This window comes from Acanthochromis polyacanthus, chromosome 12, assembly GCF_021347895.1.
Source record: "Acanthochromis polyacanthus isolate Apoly-LR-REF ecotype Palm Island chromosome 12, KAUST_Apoly_ChrSc, whole genome shotgun sequence".
Classification (NCBI taxonomy): Eukaryota; Metazoa; Chordata; class Actinopteri; family Pomacentridae; genus Acanthochromis; species Acanthochromis polyacanthus.
In genome coordinates, this window is record NC_067124.1 from 18,820,428 (window position 1) to 18,842,592 (window position 22,165).

The window sequence follows — 22,165 nt, forward strand, 5'->3', positions numbered from 1 at the left end:
TGAAGCGGAGGGAGAAGGACAATAAAACCTGGTTGTCTACTACAGAGGATGACACATTTTTCATAATTAAGAATATGCCAGTCGAGCGTGCAGCACACATTTCTTGACAATATGACTGCGTATTGATGACTGAGTAAACGACATGCCTGGTGGTGATGATGGTCAAATAATTTATTGTATGTGCAATTTCCATTGTATATAAAAAAGGAGGCATAATCAGCTACAGTGTTAAGTGAGCAGACATAAACAGTCCTGCGGGATGGAACTCTCAGGCCCAACAGGAGCAAAGAGCTCGCTCATTCCTATTGATTTGCTCGTATTGACTGCGATGTTTAAGGTATAGATTTTTCTATTTAAAAATCTATATCGACAATAATCTGGTGTGTAAGCGGCCGACGTTGACTGATGCTGGCCTGTAATTGACAGCAAGTAACATGCTGGTGCCGGGGAGGGAGAGGGCAGGAGACATGCTGGGGGAGGCCGAGATGGAGGGGACTACATCCTGGAGCAGGAGGGCGGTGATCACCTCTGCAAAGGAGGGGCTCATCTCTTGACACCTGGGCTTTCTTACGCATCAGTTCCATGTGCACTTTTACAGTTCAAATGCAAACATGCACTTAGTTTATACACTTTAAAATTCATCATTGTTCTCATGCCTGGAACAGCAGTGGTCGCTCTTGTCTTCCTATCTGAATAACCCAAGGAAGGCTTATTAAAAGCAGCAGTGATGAGATAACTTAATTGCGCGCATGCTGGGTATCCCATTTGGTATTAGCATCCATAGGTATCCACTGATCGGGTCTTCATCCCTGCTCGAGGAGGCCGGCAGTAATGTACAGATCAACACTGGCATCATTATAGTCTGTATTATTATGAGGGGGGGAGCGCAAAAAAAAAAAGAATCCAGAAATCAATACAGGATACCTTTTGCAGTGGTAGTGAAAACGAGGGAGATGGGGGTGGTTGGGTGGGGGGGTGGGAGGCAGGAGGGAGGGATTGAGGGCTGGAGGGAGGTGCGGGGGTGGGGTGGTGATGTGTGAGTAGTAGCGGGTCCTCTCTCGCCTCAATGTTGCGGCCAGCCTAGTGGCAGATCGCTACAATCCTGGAGGGAGCCGGGTCGAATGAGCTATTGGGGTTCCCAAATAATAATAACGGGGGACAAACAGACACAAAAAAGACACACAGACGGATGGACGGAGATAGGCAAGTGTTCCGATAAACCGCGACACCCGTAGATCGGATATATTTGCTGCCTTTCCGTTGTTTTTTGTGGTTTCGGGTTGTTTTTTCCCTCCTCCTCTTATTTTTTTAAATAATTTTTTTAGTTTATTCGCTGTGTTTGTTTGTTTATTTATTTACCTATCGATTGATTGCGTTTTAATTACTGCCTTGTGACAGGGAGCGAGGGAGGAGGAGCGTCAGGGCCAAGCGCGCGCGTTGTTGTGTTTGTGCGAGCGTGTGTCGTGTGTGTGTGTGTGTGTGTGTTGAGTGTGTGTGTGTGTTTGTGTCTCCTTTTATTCATCCGCTGATAGCCTTTAAACGGAACTGTTTCTAATGTGGTCGGCGTCGCGAGCCGCCGCTTTGCTTTGCGCGCGTGGACGAATGTGTGACACGCAGCCTTGATGCAAGAAGAAAAGAGGAGAAGGAGCGCGTGCAAGCTAGAGACCAAATACAATAGCTCAAACCAAATACTACAGAAATCCAAATAAGACTTTATATATACTAACTCCGCTGGCCTTTTAAAGCGCTCGTCCGTTGCTATATATCATGATTTACTGTGCTTGTTTTAAATTGAATACCAAAGCGGCCGGTGATGCTCTACAGGAATAGGCTAGCGACTGTTCTCATGCCTCTCACACCTACAGGAAACATTACCGGTGAGGAGTGACAGGATAAAATAAGCTCCCGGGCCTCTATGTTTACTCAAGGAAAAACGCTTTAGCGGTGGCAACAAGAGAGACGCAGGTGACACATAGCTTTTTATTCTAAAAAAAAAAAAAAAAAGAAAACTACTACAACGGGCCTGTAGCCGAACTTTTCCTGTAGCCTGCTCTCCTCTCTATCCGTCTGTGTGTTTAGTCTGAACTGTAAGCTATAACTGCACTCAAGGGACCATCCTACATTTATGTTCTATGCACATTTACACCAAAACTAACGCCGACCACCAGTCGACATCAACAAATGTAAATAAAAGTGCGCAAGCCGGGCTACATGTGTACACACCTAACGGCGAATGTTGTGAGCTTTCCATACCAAATATCCCCCCAAAGCTGTCTGCCAGAGAAACGGACAAAGATACAGAAGCTTCAGAGGAGGACAGAGCTGATTAAAGTACTTCTGTCACATTATTCGCATCAACACAAGAAGCCGGAGGAAGATCATGTTTGTTCCCTTGCCGGTGCCGTTCGTGTTTCAGAGAACTGCCCCTGACCTCAACGCCTGGCGTCTCAAGTCCCCTCTGGCTCTCCGCTCCAACTCCGGTAAGATCTGTCTTTCTTTCCTCCTTCTTCTTCTCCTTGATTTGCCTCCTCCATGTCGGCCAGCCATGCAGACCCGCCCCACCTTGCTCGGTGCCGATGCACTTGCAGCGGGGAGAGCTGTCGGCGCACACACCCACTTACACACTCACACACTCATACACACTCCTCGGGCTCCTTTTAAACGCTTCAGCAAAGTCCTTTACACTCGCGAGGCGGTTGGTACAATCAAAGAAGCTTTTCCCGAGCGATCTGCAGTGTCCTGTAAATTAATTTCACAAAATGTCCTTTTTATTTGCTGCCCGTTCTGGGAAACGATGCGCCGCCGTTCCACCCCGTGCTGGTTCGTTTCCACGCCGCATATGCGTTCCTTTTTCCCCGTGTCTTTTCCGCTCTCGTCTCCGTCCCCGTCCTTCCCCTCTCCTCCACTGCCTGCGCCTGAGCCTCAGCCTCCGACTCTCCCCAACTAGACTCTCGGCAGGCTGGGAATATTCATGCCAACTTATCGATCCTGCGGAGATCGATTCCTGGGCCGGTGGAAGCAGGGAGAGGGGGAGATAGAAGGAAGGAGAAGGTGCACGGAGAAGAACGATCATAGGAGAGAGGAGGCATCATTTTCTCACGTTTCATTTCATGCTTGTGCTTCATTGCCAGATAACTTGTCAGAGCCTTTGAACCTTTTTTTTTTTTTTGTATTCGTCGTGGTTCTGCTCTGACTTGCGCACAGGTTAGACGACGGGGCTGGCGTCTTTGCGTAAACAGCCCTGGAAACAGACTTGGAGGGACTACATCTCTCTGTCCCGTCGCTTGCACGCTTGAAAGCGGAGCAGCAGAGTGGAGTCAGGGAGGGGGAGGGTGCCGGCTGAGGCTGGGGCGCCGTCTGCGTTTCATCTGCGCTCAAGTGGAAGAAAAAGACGCATGGTGGGAGCAGCCAGGCCGGCTCTAGTGTGCCACTGACTGGCGTTGTTAGAGAGAGCTCCAGCTTGGGCATGCAACAGCTGCTCAGCTTTTTTGTGTATGTGTGCTCTGTATATGCCAACTAAAGCAAGGCCAAAATACAGGGGGGAAAAAAGCTCAATTGTGTATTTAATTGTTAAATTAGTGCATCATTAAGGAGTGCATACACACACATTAACTTTTGTATTGTGTGTAAATGTGCCCAACCCTCCAGCACCCGTTGCAAAGACCTCTTCTCTCATTTCCAGATTCTATCCCTCCATTTGATTTCAGGGATGCCAGGCCTCACCCTTACTCCACACACTCAGTTAACATTACCCAGTGTGTGACAGTGAATGGGGCAGATGATGGAGGGTGAGAGAAAAGAGCGTAGAGGGATGAAAAGGGACCTGTTACCTGCCATATCTCTGGAGATATACACAGAGAAGAAGAGAGGGGGAGAGCATAGTTGGAGGGAGGATGAGGCGAGGGAGCGAGGACCGGGGAGGAGGAGTTTTCGTGCTCCACACGTTGAAAAATGGCGAATGTCAGAATGAGATAAAAAAAAATGTGGAAAGAGAGAGCAAGAGAGAGAGAGAAGCAGATGAAAGTAAGAGTGGATGACAGAGTGAAAAACGAGGAGGGAGAGGAAAACCCAGTTTGAGCTTGAGAGGTGAGAGTAAACCACGGATGAGCCATTATGTTTGCAGTGTCCCAGGCCAGAGCCGGCATTTGAATAAACAGGCAGGCTGATGGGGTACGGACACAGGCTGCTGAATTTGTTAGATGGTGGGATAACACTGATTCACAATGCTATGCTGATTTTATTCCCTTTGAATAACACAGTCCAAGGTGCTGTCCTTTTCAAACTTAGAGGGGTTGTCGCTTGAAGGGTGCAGGGTCGGTCCAGCATCTCAGGATAAAAACAGGCCTACAATGCTGTTTCTTCAAGAAGTATAGATCAGTAAACAACAAAGAATAGTGTCATCTAGACAGTTTGAGCCAATAAAAAAAGTCACAGAGATGTTTTCAGTAACTTGTCTCGTTTCACGTGTTGCCCTTTAGCTCTAATCTGTGGTTTCCAACCCTCATTATATTTCACAAAGAGCATGTTAATTCCCACCCACTCACAGATTTTCCAGATAGTTATAGGGCTCTTGAGCTGAGCTATCGGTTAAGTTGTCTCTGACTGGTGACAGCTCCTTGACTCTTTTGCGTTGGAGCTCTGTGGGGTCAGAGGTCACAGCAGGAGCGTTTGACTCAGCCCTACCTGACTCTCCTCTGCCCCCAGTGTTTTCATTCTCTTTCATGTTACAACAGGCCTCAAGCACACATGCACAACCCCTGTGGAGGCTCACACACACACACACACACACACACACACACACGCTGCCATGACACAAGGACTATCATATATGGTAGCATAAAACAAGCATGTTAGACTGTTTTCCACCTGGATAGCAAGCTGCTCTAACTGATCCAGGTTTTGTTCTATTTTTAATGACATTGTGTCTGTGAAGGCACAGGTCATGGCCACTGCTGTGTGAACTACTTGTGTCTACGTGTGTAGTAAAGTGGTTTGCAAAGCCATCAGCATTAACTGGTATATGAAAGTTTAATGGGACGCAGGAGAAACCACAGGTTTCCCACACAGTGTAGGGCTTGATATGATATGATACGATACGATATGATATGATGGGACGTCAAGGAGACTGCTTTTCTCCCTCTCCTTGTCTTATTCTGTCTATCTCTCACACACACACACTCTTACCCACTCACCTAGATTCAGTTCATCTCAGTTATGCGCCTTCGGTCACACACCATTAACCACCATCTCCGACCATATGCTATCTAACTCTCTGTTTTACGCACATACATGCACCTACACACAGCCACACACCTCAGATTTCAGATGCCCATAAGTATTTGTCTCTGCATTCAGACAGAGTAACATTTAACCATACAGTTATTTATTTTTATTTCCCTCCTAAAATATCATGGCCGTGTAAGGTGAGGCTCATCTAGTGAATTCCAATAAAACGCACAATCGTAATCCATTAATCAACATTCCTGCCGTTGTGTGTCTGTGCTTCCTAACTACTTCTAAGACGTTGTTACATGCGTATGGGCCACTGGCATATGTCTTCGATTGCTGCATGATGTAAGACCATGCATGTGCTTACCCATTTGCTCTGTGTGTGGCAAAGAGCGATAGAGCATATGTGTGTGAGCGCAAGCATGAACACACGTAAAAACCGGTGTGTGTAGGTATAGATCGGTTGGTGGAGGGGAGCGTGCAAGTCGCAGTGTTAACATGATTGCAAATGACAAAATGTCAACCTGGGTTTGTTAGCAACATAATGGGGAATCAATAGACACGAAAAAGATGTCAATACTACATGCTTTATTGCATTAAGCTACCTCTCTCTTTCTCTGTAGCCCTCTCTCTCTCCTCTTCTTTTCCCTTTCCCTCCCACTCTCTGCTCTCTGTCACAATACAATTCTCTCTCTCTCCCCCTTTACTATTCTCTCTCTTTGGTGGTAGAATTAGATTGCAGTATATGAGCCAGCCACAGGGTCCTGAATGCAGCAGGCTGATGGCAGAATGCTCCAGGAGCTAATGGGCTATCGGTGTGTCTAGTTACGTATATTTGGCTCAACTGGATGCCCTGAACGCAGTTTGACAATATGACAAAGCACAAAGGAGCCCCAGCAGTGATGTCTTACATGTAACTGGTTGCATTTATATAATGACACTAACATAAAAGCCATCATGAAAATCATCTGACAGCATAAAGCCCTGGGTATGCTAATATGAGCATGTAGTCACAGTTGCTCTGCAATTATGTACTTCAAGTGTCAGTTTTCTTTTAAAATACATAGCATTTGGAATTCAACATTTTACATGGCAATGGTCTGGTCCAAACAAATCCAGTTAGTAAATCTATAATGGTAACATTGGCACTGCTGTGTTATGTGTGTTACAGTGGGGTTTGAGAATTCCCTTTAATCCTATTAACTGTTAACCTTTTCATTGGATTTGCACAGGTGTGTATATGTGCCAGTAGGTTATATTTATATATATATGATGTGTATGTGCGTGCACTAATGTGTGTATTGGTTGAGACTAATGTAGTATTAATGCTGATGAGGTCCCACAGCTCATTAGAAGCAGTGAGTGGTATTGAGTTTCTCCCAGGGAACAGGAGAGACTTTGACACAACACACACACACACGCATACTCTCATCTACAATAACAGCATTTATAAGAACTGCTACACATGTATATACACATCTCCATCACCAAACAGTGACCTTTACATACAAGCTTTACTCCAGCAACAACATCTTGAAGCCTACATAGAAGAATACAACAAAGAAAACAAAGCACACATATTATTCTAAAGACAGCGATGAGTAGTACAGGCTGTTCGCTGGATTACCACACACACAGACTCACACTTAGAGGAATCATTTTGTGCATTCGGTCGCTGTGTCCAGTGAAATACACCCCAGCATTAGTTCTAACCAGCGGCTGAGTGAGCTGGCCACTTAATCAGACTTGGAGACCTTAATCACCTCGAGAACACACACACACACACACACACACACACACACACACACACACACACACACACACACACACACACACACACACACACACACACACACACACACACAGAGGGCTAGGAAGTGTGTGTGGCATGTGTGGGTGTGTGTTAATCGACACATCAGCAGGGAAAAGCACATACAAACCAGTTAAGTCCATCCTAGATATTGATTAGCATTTCCTTTGGTGGTTCTAGTTGCCGCTTCCTCTTTCTAATTCAGTAACATCCAGATGATGAACCTTCATAGCAGTGAAGAACGCTTCACATCCAGCTCTACATAAGGCTTCGTCTGCGGTGGCCCGGCTGTGATCAGAGCTGGAGTGGACATCGCTGCATGCTGCCAATCACCTGCATCAAACGAGGCAGTCAAAACAAGCCTTGGAACTCCTGCTGCCAATATTGAACACTTGATTAGCTGATTTCAGTGATTTTCAGTGATTTTCACCCGAGAATGGGCATTGTATTCAGACAAAATCTCAGTGGCTCCCTACATACCCTCTGATCAGTGAGTCCAGGACTTCATGCATTTCAGTGTAGCAAAATATGCAGTGTCTGGACAGTCTATTTGCTGAGATGACTGTGGTCTCATTTATGGACTAACAATGTGTTTTCACGAGCCACTGTCTTTTTGTTGTTGATTGCTGCAGGCTGTCACCTCTGCCACCCTGCTCATGTGCCAGTACATTCAGATAATAAAAAAGACCAATAAAATCCAGGGGTTTGATTGGGTGTCCCCCTTACCCCGGCAGAGCAGACAACTAAATCAGGGGTCCTTCTCTCTATTTCATTTAGCTGATAAGATTTATGGTAATGAAGGAGTCCTATTAACCTCTGGGGTTCCACTGCTGTCCTTCAGACTTAAGGGTGGATAAGAGTGCTTACCGTTCAGGTTTTGAGGCGGAGGCAGCGAACTTCTCCGCTATGAGCAATGTCACATCATCGCAAATGCATCCTCTGGAGTGCACACGCGTGGGCACACACACACACACACACACACACACACACACACACACACACACACAGGAAAGACTCTCAAAAAGCACCTCAGCCCTTTGAGAGAGTTGAATGCATGTTTAATCTCCCTTCTCTCTTTTTTTCTTCTCAGTTTTCCCTTTTCTTTATCCCTCTCTATCCTTCCTGCTCTCCATCCTTCTCTCGGCAGGAGCTTTCTATTCTGAAATTAATCTGTTGTACTCCACCACCTCCTCTCCTACTTATTCCCTTGTGCAATCTCTCTTACTCTGCCTTTCTTTTAGAAGTGCATAGTCACACTCTTTATCTCTTTGATGCCAGGATATGAAAATACTCCAGAGTTAACAAGGAATTGAATGTGGTTAATTTTAAACTGAAAGCAATATAGGATATTGTGATTTCATCTGTAGTTTTATGTTTGTTTTTCCTGTCCAAATTTGAAAATTGTCTGCGTCTATCCATACCAGCAATATTAACTGACTGTCTTGAAATATTAGGGAGCAGAAAGGAAGGGGAGATGACAGAAGGAGGCGTAAACCCCTCCTTCCTCTGTACAAGGGCTGCACCCCTCTGTCCCTTTGTCTGCTTGTAAAGGGGATGAGGGAGGAGGTTCAGAGCAGGGGTGCCGAAGGAGTGACTAAGTGACCTCTCTCTCCCCTTTCTTTTGACGCACCCATGTTCTGTCCATTTTGTTGTGCACATCCCTCGCCCCCCCTCCTCTTTCATCTTCTTTCGTTACCCCTTTTTTCAGCCTGGTTAAGTCGCCATGGCTGTTGTCCTCATATGTCCTGCTGTCTCTCTCTCTCTCTCTCTCTCTCTCTCTCATCCCCTCTCTTTCACTGTCTCTATTCTCACATCTTCGGCAAAAGCAGCCTGGATGCCAAAGTGTCTGTAGGACACATTAAGGCCCATAAAAGCCTAGTCTGCGGTCGCACTCTTAACCACCAGTCAGAGGTAGTGTACAAAAGTGACTTTAAATGAGTCTGTGATTACCCTGGAACATAGAGAGATACTGAAGTGGCCAAGAGAATGTGAGACAAGGCCGGAGCACTGGAAAGAGGTAAAGAAAGCACAGCTCTTGGGTGTTTCTTGAGTCTTTTAAGGGAAATTGAACAGAAATTAATATTTGTTCTGCCACGGCTAAGAGCTAAAAAGGCTACCTGAGTGGAACCAGTGATGACAAGTTGTAACCCAAATTTCCTTCCACTCACCTCTTTTATCACAACCTGCTTGTCCCTCCCCTCCCCATCACCCCTCTTCCTAATTGGCCACATGCTGCCATGAGTGACAAGTGTAATCATCAGTCAAATTATGATGGGGGGAGAAGGTGGAGGCCCAGGGGGGTGGAGGAGGAAGAGGGGAACAGCAGAAGGGGGTGGAGGGTTGAAAGAACGTGCTTTGATCAGAGATAGAGAGGGGGTGAGTGGGCAAACAGACAGAGCTACATGGAAACCTGCTGTCGACACACCTGCTTCATAGATGGCCAACACAAGCGCCCTCAGACCTCAGTGTATGTTAAAACATTACAGAAGAGCTTTTTAGCTCTGCATCCACAGTTAATGCAAAAAATGTTTATTGATTGTGGTCGCAGTGGGAATAGTATTGAAGTTGGACTTGTATTTTTTCCTGCGCTTTTCATTTTAATCTTGAGAGCAACAACCTCCTTAGCTGTCAAGACAACTGCAACACAGAACAGAACAATGAAATCACTGGGTGTGGTAGCAGCACATTTCTTGAGCCTCACTTGGACACACCAGGGCAGGCCCAGTGTTATATTTGGATGTCCTTTGTTACTGAGAGCAGATGTTAGCTTTCTAGCGAGCTAACGAGGTTTACAGTAATTAGGAGTGCTGATGAAGCACTTTGATTCTCCGACTGTGGCGGCCGTCTCATTAGCGGCTAGCTGGCTAACGCTGCAGCAGGCGCTTCAGTCACATCCTATTAGGCGGCTCAATGTACACTCTGAATTAAGAGCGGGAGATTAAGTGGAGATGAAAACTGGCTGCGTGTACACACAGATATACACACACACACACGCACACATGTACACACACACACACACACACACACACACACACACACACACACACACACACACACACACACACACACACACACACACACACACACACACACATAAACAGATAGCTTTAAAAAGACCAACAAAGTCCACATAGACTCACTTTATAATGAGGTTGTTAAAAGGAAATTCTTCCTTAGGCGTTAACCCAAACTTTTAAAAGATACTAATTGGAGCTGCTGTTACACTTAGCATTGCTCAAACTTTTGCATGTGTCAAAAAAAATTGTAATTTAAATTTGTTTTAGTTGTGCAGTTTTAACAAAATAACCTTTTGTGTGAGTGGATTTCAGACTCATGCAATGAAAATGTAGAGAGGTATGACAAATTCAGGATTTAAGACAAATTTGGTCGTGCATGTAGATAGATAGATAGATAGATAGATAGATAGATAGATAGATATTTTATTAATCCCAAGGGAAATTCCACTGTTTCCAACGTGTGTTCATGAATCTAAGCAGTAAAACATTTCTTGTGTTTTCTACAAATTAATGAAAACCAAAAAGACCACGACGGAAATCCTCCCCCTTTTCCCCTGCTCTACTCCTCAATGATCGTCAATACTCTACATGCTCCTCTGCCCTGTCCGCTCTCTCCGTTCTCTCTCTCTCCTTCTTTCGTTGTCTTTTGTGTGATGGAGTGATTATTGAGGACATGGCTTCTGTGTTTAACACTGGTTGATGAAGTCTGCCTTTGTCTGTCTGCGCTAACCTGTCGCAACCGGGACACCGCTTATAGCAAAATCAATACACAGAGTAGAAGAGAGAGGCCGGGCAAAAGAGGTAGAGGAAAGACGGGAGTGGGAGGAGGTTGGTGTTCGAAGGTAAATGCAATGAGATAGACAAGGGAGAGAAAACAGGAAGTTGTTGTTGGGAAAAGGAAAGCGATGGAAGAAAATTAAACACCAGACTGACGGTGAATGATGGTGTCACACGCAGTGCTTTGTGTGTTTATGTGTGAGTAAAACAGGGCATTTATATGTATATGTTTGTCTTGCCTGTGCGTGGCCTTGACCGAGGGACTGGTTGTAGCACTTGTGGTGTGTGTGTGCATGTGATTGTTTGTGTATACCAGCAGAATGGGACAGCCCCTATCTGTGTGACTATCAGCTCTGTGTGTGTGTGTGTGTGTGTGTGTGTGTGTGTGTGTGTGTGTGTGTGTGTGTGTGTGTGTGTGTGTGTGTGAGCGAGCTTCATTTGCTTCCACTCCCCAGAGTCGAAGTCGGTGTGAAGAGAAGAGGAGAACAACAGAGGGACGAGGGAAAAAGGGCAGAAGAGAAGGGAAGGATAGGATGGGGAGAAGCAGAGATGTCGGGGTTGAGGAGAAGATTGGGGCGGGGGGGCAAGTTGTGTGAGAGAGGCACAGCTGGGAAATGAGAAATGCAACCCCCCTCTCCTTACCACCACCTTACACTAACACACATACATACAAACACACACACACACTAGCCCCATCTCTTTATCCTCCCCTCAGGAAAGATGGGGTGGAGGTGTTTGAGGGGCTGAGGGTAAGGGAGAGGCAGGAGGGGGGATAGGAAGAGATGGAGAAGGGGACAGATAGGGGCATTAAAATTCATGGCCCTTTTTTTTTTATTTTCCCGGCTGAAAATCAATAGTATTTACTATGAATGAGTGGAACAGTGGACAACAGTGGTGCCGGGGGGACAGAAAGACAGAGGAGGAGGAGGAGGAAGAAAAGAGAGCAAGGGAGGGAGAGGTAAAGAGGAGGAGGGGTGATTTTATTGCAGTAGGCAGAAGCACCAGAGGCCAAGGTTAAAGACCAGCAGGGGCAGAGAGACAGAGAGAGAGAGATAGAAGCACTAAGTAAATTCAGTTGTCTTCTCAAACAGACGTACTGTCTTGGAAGTGCATATTTAATATTTGCCCTCATAATAATGCTAAATCCTCCTGCAGGAAAATCAACTGTTTAGCTGCCTTTGCTTTTCTACCTTGTTTCTTTTTTTCATTGCCTTCAGTTGACTCTACCTTTCAAAAAGTCAGTGTTAATTGGCAGCCCAGAAACACCACTGACAAGGTTTCTGACAAACAAACAGCAGACCCTTAGACATGTGCACATAGGCACACGAAAACTGCACACCAGTTCACATTGACTTGTTCAGCAACCCTGACCCCGTTTCTCGCTGCTAAAAGCCTAGAAGTTCAGGATGGCTTACCAGTGTTTTGATTAAGCGCAGCCTGCGTGTCTCCTACCACTTGATCAAAGAAGAAGAACAGTGTGTTGTTTTTTTTTGTTGTTGTTGTTTTTTTGTTTTTGCTGGATATATCTTCAATGTGTTCCATGGCAATCAAAGCTTTTAAAACAGTTTTGTCATTTATCTACTGGCGGGATTCCGTCAGATAATGCAGTCGATCATTTAAGATTGTACAACTCTACTTCCAATTTCCGGCAAAATTTTATTTTTCCATTTTCCTTAGAAACAATGACCTTTACATCTGTGTTCTTTTTTTTTATATACTTTTTACATGTATATCTTATTCTCAGATTGCACTATTGTGAGTGTGTACATATGTGCCAGCACCTATCTGTGTGTGCATCTGCCCCCTATCATGGTGCACACACTAGTGTGTTTGTGCATTGTTGTGCATTTGGAAGTATGTGTGTGTGTGAGAGAGAGAGAGCTGTGCAGGGGTGATATATATTCAGGCAGCTCATGCATTATGGAGAGTGCAGGTGAGATCGTCTAAATGTGAACTGCTGGTATGTGGAGGGTTCAGGGCCAATCTCACTGCAGCCCTTTGTATTAGCATAGCATCTCCATTTCAAATCGGCCTGTTAAAAGCCAGCAGCATGTTTTATTCAGCAACAGATATTGATCACATATTATGCATACATACCAAATCTATATTGCATACCAAATCTTAGCCTTTGGTGTGTATATGATGGTGCTTTGCAAATGTGCTGCATGAAAATGTAGGTGTTTGTTTTGTGCATAAACTCTGCAACGCCTTGTTAATGTCAAATATATTTTTGTTGCTTTTGCCGGCTGCGCTCGTTTGATGTGCTAATAGCATGCAGTAATGTTGATCAGGCGTTGAAGTGGGGAGCTGCGAGTGACTTGTTTATTGGTCAGAGGAGAAGACTGAGACGGAGTGCATCCATTTAACTGCTGTGTGTCTGTGTACATTGCATCATCTGTATGGATGAGAAGAGTTTGCTGAGGTCAGAATGGCATAGTGTGTTTTTTTCCTGTGGGTGTGGGTGATTGTGTGTTTTGTTGCCGCAGCACCTCAAAAGACCAAAGCGGGTGTTGTGGCCTAACTTCAATTTCTCAATTCACTCACCAAGCTTCTTCTTGGTTAAAAATGACCTCCGAGCACCCGTATACATTAAGAGCCGGCATTTCACTCTAACAGCTTCTCTTTGCCCATCATCATGTTTTTTCCATCAATATTTCTCCATGTGTTAAACTGGAGACCCGAGGCCGTCTTTACCTCTCAATCATGTGCAGGTTTTTACCATCATGCTGCATCGGTGCTGCACTAAATCTCCCTTCTCTAAATGACTGGAGTGGCTGAGAGGTCACAGTATATAGGGGAGGAGGACAATGCGGGCTTTTGCTGTGATAGAGCTTCGGTTTTTTTTACACTTCATTAGAAGAGGTGGCCCATTTGCTCAATGGGAGATGAGGATGGTGAGCTCTGATCTGTTCGCATAATCACGTTTTATTCCACCATCGTCTTTGTGAGCTTTAAGTTCGTGTTTTATTATCTGTCTGTTTTCTGTCTCTTGAAATAATTCTTAATTTTTTCCAACTATCCCTCTACACCACACCCAGCCCCCAACTCTTTTCGCTTAGCGACTGTTTCCAAGGTGCCCATTCCCAAGGGCTGGAGGAGGGGTCCAGTGATGTCACGCATACATAACTCCACACCTGTAAATCATGTCCTGCTCTCCCTTCCTCTCTGTCACTGTCACTTAATTTTTCTTTACTCCTCCCTCTTCGGTTTCTGTTTCATTCTCTGCTCGTCTTTGTTTGCTTTTGTACACTTTTTTGTTCCGTTCTCTGAATCCAAAACCGCAAATTCTTCATTTTCTCACTACTATAAAATCCACTTTAGATTTTGGAATCACTTTGGTTCAAAGTTAAAGGTCCTTTATTTTAGTACTATCCAACAGTGACACTTATCTTTCCACTAGATGTTAAGAGACAGACAGTTGAGCAGCCTTCTGTCCACAGTATACATGGCTCTCTACATCTGTTCTATGTTTAAAAGGTCATTTGTCAAACCTGACATTTTCTGCCCTTACCAAAGGTTTCCTCAATATCCAGCCCAGCTCCAGTATTCATAGTTTATGTTTTTTCATCTATTTGTTTGCTTTTGTATAAACCTTTTCTGACAACACGTTCCTCTTCGGTGTCAAAAAAATCAAAGGAGTCGGAGGCAGAATTCTATCATCATGTAATGTTCAATAAACTTAGAAATGACAGATGTGGTCCCTTGTGTGTGTGTGTGTGTGTGTGTGTGTGCGTGCATTCAAGCATGTGTATGTGTGTGTGGTGTGTGGGCCTGGGTTGCCTGGGTAATGGGGCCAAGGATTCCAAGAAATGTAAGTTGCAACAGGAAGTGTAGTGAGTGGGTAGACACACACCTGATGGGGTCTGATTAGGGATTAATGCGTGTGCGTGCGTGCGTGCGTGCGTGCGTGCGTGCGTGTGTGTGTGTGTGTGTGTGTGTGTGTGTGTGTGTGTGTGTGTGTGTGTGTGTGTGTGTGTGTGTGTCTGCCAGCAGGATGTTTTTACTCAGCACAGGTTGTCACTCTCCTGTGTTTCCCCCTGTGTGCGTTTTGTTCCACCCCTATTCCACCATTTTGGTCTTCGTCTTGGACAAAAAGAGGCCCCGCAACAAGGCCCCCCACCTGAACACTGACTCCCTCCTGATATTTTTCAAAGCTGCCTCTCCAGGACCTGCATGCCCTTTCTCCTTTTTCAAATCCTTTTTCTCTTTACTTCTTATTCAGATTTGATTTACTGGCATGACCATTGTTAAGTATTGTCAAGGCGTGTTGTACAAAGTGTTCACAAAATAATGAGTAAAAGCTGACAAATGGTTTATGCATTGCACACTACGTACACTATGTATGCGACACTACTTTTACATCTCAATACTATGACAGTAATAATTCATTTTTGTGTGTGCAGAAAGATATCAGTCAATCGAGCTACTACTGCTACTATGCACGCTCTTCACTGGTTCAGCTGGAAGAGCCCTGTAATGCATGTGGTCTGTGCTCCTGCAAATACAATCCCAAGAAATCCTGAAAAAAGTTTTTGTGAGCATTTTACATCGAAATAAGTGAAGAGCAAACACGACACATGATATCCAGTACAGCCAAGGTTTCTCCATCTCTAGCTAGCACAAGTTTCTTCTGGTCAAATGTGTCTGTATCCCTTATTTTTAATTGCCAGGTTGTGGCTGCTAAGTGTGTGTTTGGTTTATGTCTTTTTCAGTCTGTCCCCCTCTCTCTCTGTTTAGCAGTGTGCTGTGGTGATGGGAGGCCACTGGATGGCTTGTTGAATGAACTCTGTGGTTGTGCTGACAAATCAATGATAAAGAGTAATGACATCAACAATGTAATGTATCTCCTTGTGCTTTCATTGACTCTCCCTGTCTTCCCCCTACTCCCCTCTTAATGTTTATGCCACCTTGGTTCCTTGACTTCGCATTGCATCATAAACAGTGTTTCTATCGCTTTATGTTTGTCATTATATGTATCTTTTATCTCTATCATTTGTTTCTCTCTGTTGGTCTGTCTATCCTCTAACTTTGGCCTCTCTCTCCTTCTCTCTCCCTCTCTCTCGCCCTCTCTCTCCCTCTCTCTCTCTCTCTATTGATCCAGTCATAGTTTTCTCAGTCTTCACAGTACTGGGCCGCTCTAATCAATACAGATAATTGTCTGCTCTCTCTTGATGCCAAACATAGTCTCCCCTCTCTCCCTTTTTATCAATGAACCCCGGTCTTCCCTCACCCCTCCTCACCCGCCCAGCCCTCTCCCCCTCCAGACGGGGATTCCCCCTCCCCTAATGACGGGAGATAACCTGCTTTCTTTACCGATTTTCTCCCACCCGCCCTCCCCCACACACATCCCTGCCTCGCCCGCTACCTCACTTTCCTCCCTTGTTCATCGATTACCGTGAGAGTCGGGGCCCGGCCTGCCCGCCCTACAGATGTAAACACACACAGCGCTTGTGTTGTGGTTTAGTTGCCATTCAACCATTCCTTGTGTGTGGGCCTTTGATTAATCAGCAGGATCCAGTGGTTTCTGCCTGGTTACAGTGGCTTTCTATGACTTCAACCCCTGATGATAAAGATGATGTTTTGTGTTCACCATCTGCCCCGTAGCCCGTCACCGGCAAAATCTTTTCATCTGGGGATTCAATCCAGACATACCTGGCCAGTTGAATGCCGCCATGCCAATTTTACCAGATTTTTTATTTTTTTTTCCATTTTCATTGGTCTTATTGGAAGCTCAGTTTCAAAAGAAGCTGTTACTACAGCCTGAATTCTTGACCAACTAACATTTTATATTAAATTTAAAATATTTGAATCTATTGCAGTAAAGAAAAAAGCCTTTAACAAAGCTGTACAAATACAATCCAGCCAGTTTTATTCATGTAGGCCAAATGAAAATTTGAGGTATTATAGTCTGTGAAACATCCTCTAAAGTTATATCCTTTGTCAAATATCAAATAAGGAAAACTTTTACCATAAAAAATGGGAGGAGGGATGAAAAGAGATGCAAGTATTGTCTATACAGAGCAATAATAGCAGTATTTGATTGACAATGTATAGAAAAGAACAAGTATTCTAAGTAAATTAAATGCATAAATATGAACTTATTATATTTATTAAGTATATTTAAGTGTAATAAGTCACAGAGTTTCAAGAAAAATATTAAAGAGTGAAGACTGGAGTGAACAAGTGCATATCCACTGTAGGGCTCAGTGCAGCATTCATATTCTGTCTCTACATATGAAATCCTGTGTGTTTAATAATGCATCCGCCCATCCAGCCAACAAGGCAGGTTATAGGCCTGCAGGTTATTGTGCTGTGTGTGTGTGTGTGTGTGTGCAGGTGAGTACATGCGTGTCTATCTTTCCAACAATCAGACGTGTAGTATCCAGCTCAAACCCCTGATGTATACTCTATCACTGAACTCAATCTGGAGCAGCACATAAACCACACAAGCAATATCAATGACAAAATATATATATAGTATATGTATCCAATGTTTACACAAATCTGTCATATCCACTCACATCTGCTGCAACTGATAGCTGGGTCCATGCCATGTTTCTGTTTGGTCTTTTCCGCAAGAGGAGTAAGTGAGATGAAGTTCAAAAAGGTAGAAAGCATTTCAATCGCGACGTACGCTGAATATAAAATGATTTGCTATAATCTGGGGAAAACGATAGAAGCGAGAGCCAAGCGTGTATTAAAGCTTTATGGATATTTTTGTGCATCAGTGTGTTATCTGTGTGCGGATGTGGGTGTTAGTGTTTCTTTATGAGCGGGCTAGCATGTGTGCATGTTCGTATACATCTAATAGAATCCTAGAGGTTGACACAGGTACACTGTACATGTGTGTAATCAGACTAAGCAGGGCTTAGAAGGCCAGCAGTAAGACGGAGGAGAGAAAACAATGCTAGACCGTGGAGTGATATTGTCCTGGAGGGGATGGAAGACAGCAGGATCTTCCTCGCCCCCTGGGAGTTGAACCTCCAAACCCTAACCTTCCTTTAGCCCTCTGGTCATGGACTTGAACCCTGTAACCCCCTGATGGACAATCTGTTCCTCTCCCCTGCCTTGCTGCAGCGCTCTGCATGTCATTAATGGATAAATAGGCTGTGTGTGTGAGTGTGCGTGCACATGGACACCTCCATGTACGAGTCAAGTGTTTGGTCAGTTGGCTTTGGCTTGTGTCTTGCCCCCTTTTTTATTCAAAGCTTGTCCAACAGCTGAGTTGAAAGATGCCCGGAGTGAGGCCATTTCCCTAGTTTTTGTCACTTCTTTGTTGAGATTTGTGCTTTGCAAACCTGCATGAAATTATTATATTTTTTTAAATTTTGTACTTAATGAAATAGTCCAGTGAAGTATTTCTCAGTGGATCCTAGCTCTCCTGGTGTCCCTTTAACAAGGACAGAAGCATCAAGGTTTATGCATGCTTGGACCCAGCTCATTCTTGACCTGTCAACAAAATCCTTCCCACCTCAGAAAGAATGGAGATACAGTAGGGAGGAGGACAGGAGGGGGGCTGTTGATGAAAGATGGAAAGATGAGGAAGAAAGAAAGAGGACGGAGGCTGATATATTCCTTTTAGCCATTTTTTCCTTCTGTATTTCTCCATTTCTTCCCTTGTTTGTGTTTGTGGGCTCTGCTTATCAGATCCAAGCTCCATTCAGGGCCTCAGTCAGGGGAAGAAGAAGCCAGACGCCTCCATCTCTTTTTCATTCAATCTCTCTGTCTCTCTGTCTCTCTTTCTCTCGTGCTTTCTCGTGCTCTCCCTCTCCTAACCTTTGAGAATAAGAGCCTTGAATTTGAATTTCAGAGCGAGCTAGCGAGCAAGAGGAGGGTTTTGAGGGAGGAGGAGAGGGTGAGGAGTAAGGGGAGGAGAGGCTGGCGGAGGGGGTAGAGAGGGGCTGTTGGAGCCGCGGTCGTTGAGAAAGAGCCTGCTCAGCGCGTCCCCTTGCCTCCCCCCTCGGAGGGGCCCCGATCGATACAAACTCGGAGCAATAAAGCTTTCCCCCTGTCATCTCTGCAGAATACAAAGCAGAATAGAGAGAGGGAGAGAGAACGAGAGGGAGAGAGAGAAAAAGAGAGAGAGAGAGAGAGAGGTGAAAAGCTGTTCCGCTAGCCAGACCAATTTCCTAGCCCCCCTCCCCTTGTTCGCTTCACCACCACCTCCCTAACACACCATCACCATCACTACCACCTCTATCACCCCATTCCTTTCCTCCTTCCTTTTTTTAAATCTATCACTCTTTTACTTCTTTCACTCTTTGCACAATATACCCCCATGACTATATTGCTGAACAACCATCTCTCCATAAAAAATAAAGCGTGAATTAAGTATACAATAGATTCCCTGTTTCCCTAACAGTCTGAGAGGAAGATAGAAAGGGGGAGATGAGGGAGGAAGAGTGGCCAACCAGCGATATGAGGGGGAAAGAAGTAGCTAGGGAATGGGATAGATGCACAACAACAGAAAGGAGAGATAGTTAAAACCAGTGGTGCGGGGTGGGGGTGTATAGGGACAAGGTAGAAAAAGGTGGAAGGGACGAGGGAGAGGGATTGCACCCGGAGAAAGATGGATGTAGCGATACAGGTAGAGAGGAGGCGGAGGAATATTAATGAGCCAGAGGGGGTGGGAAGAGGAAGAGGCAAAATATGTGGGGATGGGTGAGGGAACTAGTGAGAGAGAGAAGACAGTGAGAGGTGAAGGGGTCAAACAGCAATTCCTTGAATTGAGAGCCAATTACTGTAATTGTAATCTGGATTCAAAGCATTGAGACACAGCAGTGACAGGCTCACACAAGCAGCTGTGCACGCAAACATGCACGTACACAACAGACAAAAAGCGGTGCGTATGTGTGTACCTACATCTCTGCATGCTGTGCTGATTGTCCTGTGAAACTGAAGATGTGCATGCATTTTGCGTGTGTGTGTGTGTGTGTGTGTGTGTGTGAGCGCGTGCACACACTCATCCCTGTCTCCATTCTTCTCCACTGAATGGCAGTGCAGGAGTCAGCCTGCCAATCAACTATTGTACTCTTGTCAATTTAATAATATTTCTGAGCGTTTCTCAGCGTTGACCTCCACAGCATTACAGCCATCACTCTGTGTGTGTGCGCGTGTTTTTCTGTTTTTGTGTGCGAGCCTGAATGTGTTCCTATATATTCCTCTGTCTTTCCTTCTTCCACCTCAGTCTAACCCCCAACCCTACCTCCCTCTGTCTCCCTCCCCCATTCGCTGTCTCTTATTCTCTCCTTTATTAGAAGAAGATAGTGCGAATCCTTCATGTCTCCCTCACTAATTCTCTTTCGTTATTGTCCCTCAGTTCAGCCAACTTGTGTCCTCCTTTCTTTTCCCACCATGATCTATATTGCTTGCTTTTTTTAAACTTGTGCGCCATCCTCCTTCCTATGCTTTTGCTTTCTCTCATTCTTTCTTTGACTCTATCACCTCACATCCTTATCTTTCCTACTGTATTTTTTTCTTTGGACCACATCCCTCCATCACTTTATCTTGAATTCTTTGCTCTCAACCTAACTCCCTCTCTCAATCTGTCTTTTTTTCTTTTCCGCCCTGCTGCTGTCCTCTTTTTGAGCCAACTCTTCCTGTCTCATTTTCATCCTTGTCCCTTTTTGCTTTTTCATCATCATAGGCTCATTTTGTCAACTCTTTGTCCCTCTATCATTCCTCACCCTCTCTCGCTCCATCCCTCCTTCCTCCCTCATCTCTCTCTCCCTCCCTCCACCCTATTCGTTCCCTGGGGAGGTCAGTAATAATGGTAGTGATGGAGTGAGAGAGGGAGGTGCGATTATTGTCTTGTCGGGAGTCAGAGGAATCGATCGGCCCAGAAATATGAGGCGCGAGAAAGAGCCGCTGTGTCAGATACAATAACCACCCGCTCCCGGGGGCTTACACACACACACACACACACACACACACACACACAACACAACATACAGACATGTACCCATATTCGACACGAACATACACATTTATTTGGTTCGACGCAAGTGCAGATACTGACATGCAGACACACACTCGTACCATCTTTCTTTTTCATTAACACAACACACAAACATTCCTCTTCTTCTGTGGTGGAGGAGAGTGTGAGGCTGCCCAATCATCTACATGCTTTGATCTCAGATAACGCACACAAGTAGATCTGTTCTGATCATTCTTCATGCACAGATAAAGGGCAAGGCGAGGAAAATCGCTCACACACCTTTCACTCACGTAGCTATAAACAGACATAAACGCATACATGCACGCACACGCCACACACACACACACACACACTCACACTGAGACCTTTCACTGCTGTTGCCTGGCAACGTGGCCGAGTGTCCAATCCGAGCAGAGAACAGTGGCCAGTGATGTCACAGCTGCTGCTGACCAGCAGGTCTGAGAGAGAGGGAGAGACAGAGAAGAAGAGAAAGTTTGAACTCACGAAAGGAAGAGGGGAAGGTCGCAAAAAAAAAGTGGGAAGATGATGAGAGGGTCTGAAGGAAAAGAGACAGAGTAGGTGAAAAACAGGTTGAGGTGACAAAAAGGACAGTTAGACAAAAAAAAAAAACCCAAAAACTATGTTGATGATAACTGAATTCGTCCTATCTGTTTTTATTTTCCTAGGCAAAAAAAATGAAGTCTAATTCTACATCATAGCCTTCTCTGTCGGCGTCAGTGAACAGTTTATTGTAGAGTGGCCTCAGTGCTCCTTGAGCCGATGATGAAGGCCGCCAATCTCTCCCTGCAGACCCTTTACTCCTTTACCAAAAGAAGAAGAAGAAGCAGAAGAAGAAGAGAGGGTGAGATGAGCGAAGATAAAGATTTGAGCTTCAACCTTGGGAGCGCCGTGGGAGAGAGCGGTGTCTGTCTAGACAAACCCGGCTCCCTATGGGCTGCCGAGATGATATAGAGAGGAGGGGAATGGTGTGAAAGAAGGATGGAGGGGCAGAGGGGCCAGAGGAAAAGGAGCAATTGATAGGTATTAGGACAGGAGAGGAATAGGTGCTGTAACAGTGTAGGTGGCTGAGATGGCGCTGGTCCCAGGGTAGCCAACAGTGTGAGTGTGTTTTAGCCCCTGCTGCTTCTCATACAAAACCTCAACCTCTGTAGTCTCCACAGTGCTAGACCTACTGTTTATAATCCTGCAGCTCCTCATGGGTCTACACCTGCACTCACACACACACACACACACACACACACACACACACACACACACACACACACACCTATACGTAGACTTTATTTTAACTCTCTCACCATGTATAATAGAGTTCTGCTGTTGGACTGCGTATAGGATTTGTTGGGTCCATCACATGCTCTGTCCCCGTCTATA

General features: G+C 45.2%; 2 protein-coding genes across 6 annotated transcripts in view; one reads left to right on the plus strand and one right to left on the minus strand.

The window, feature by feature from the left end:
- rabac1 (Rab acceptor 1 (prenylated)) overlaps positions 1-22,165 on the minus strand; it is a 152,572-nt gene that overhangs the window by 45,622 nt on the left and 84,785 nt on the right. The gene's annotated exons all lie outside the window — the stretch shown is intronic.
- The window catches only part of pou2f2a (POU class 2 homeobox 2a), a 50,293-nt gene continuing 29,361 nt past the window's right edge, over positions 1,234-22,165 (plus strand). For all 5 annotated transcript variants that reach the window (XR_007945450.1, XM_051956890.1, XM_051956893.1 and 2 more), the window contains exon 1: positions 1,234-2,480. Coding sequence is in view for 4 of the 5 variants with exons in the window: in XM_051956890.1 (XP_051812850.1) it covers positions 2,381-2,480 (100 nt within the window). In the remaining variant the exon portion in view is untranslated. The remainder of the gene's footprint in view (positions 2,481-22,165) is intronic.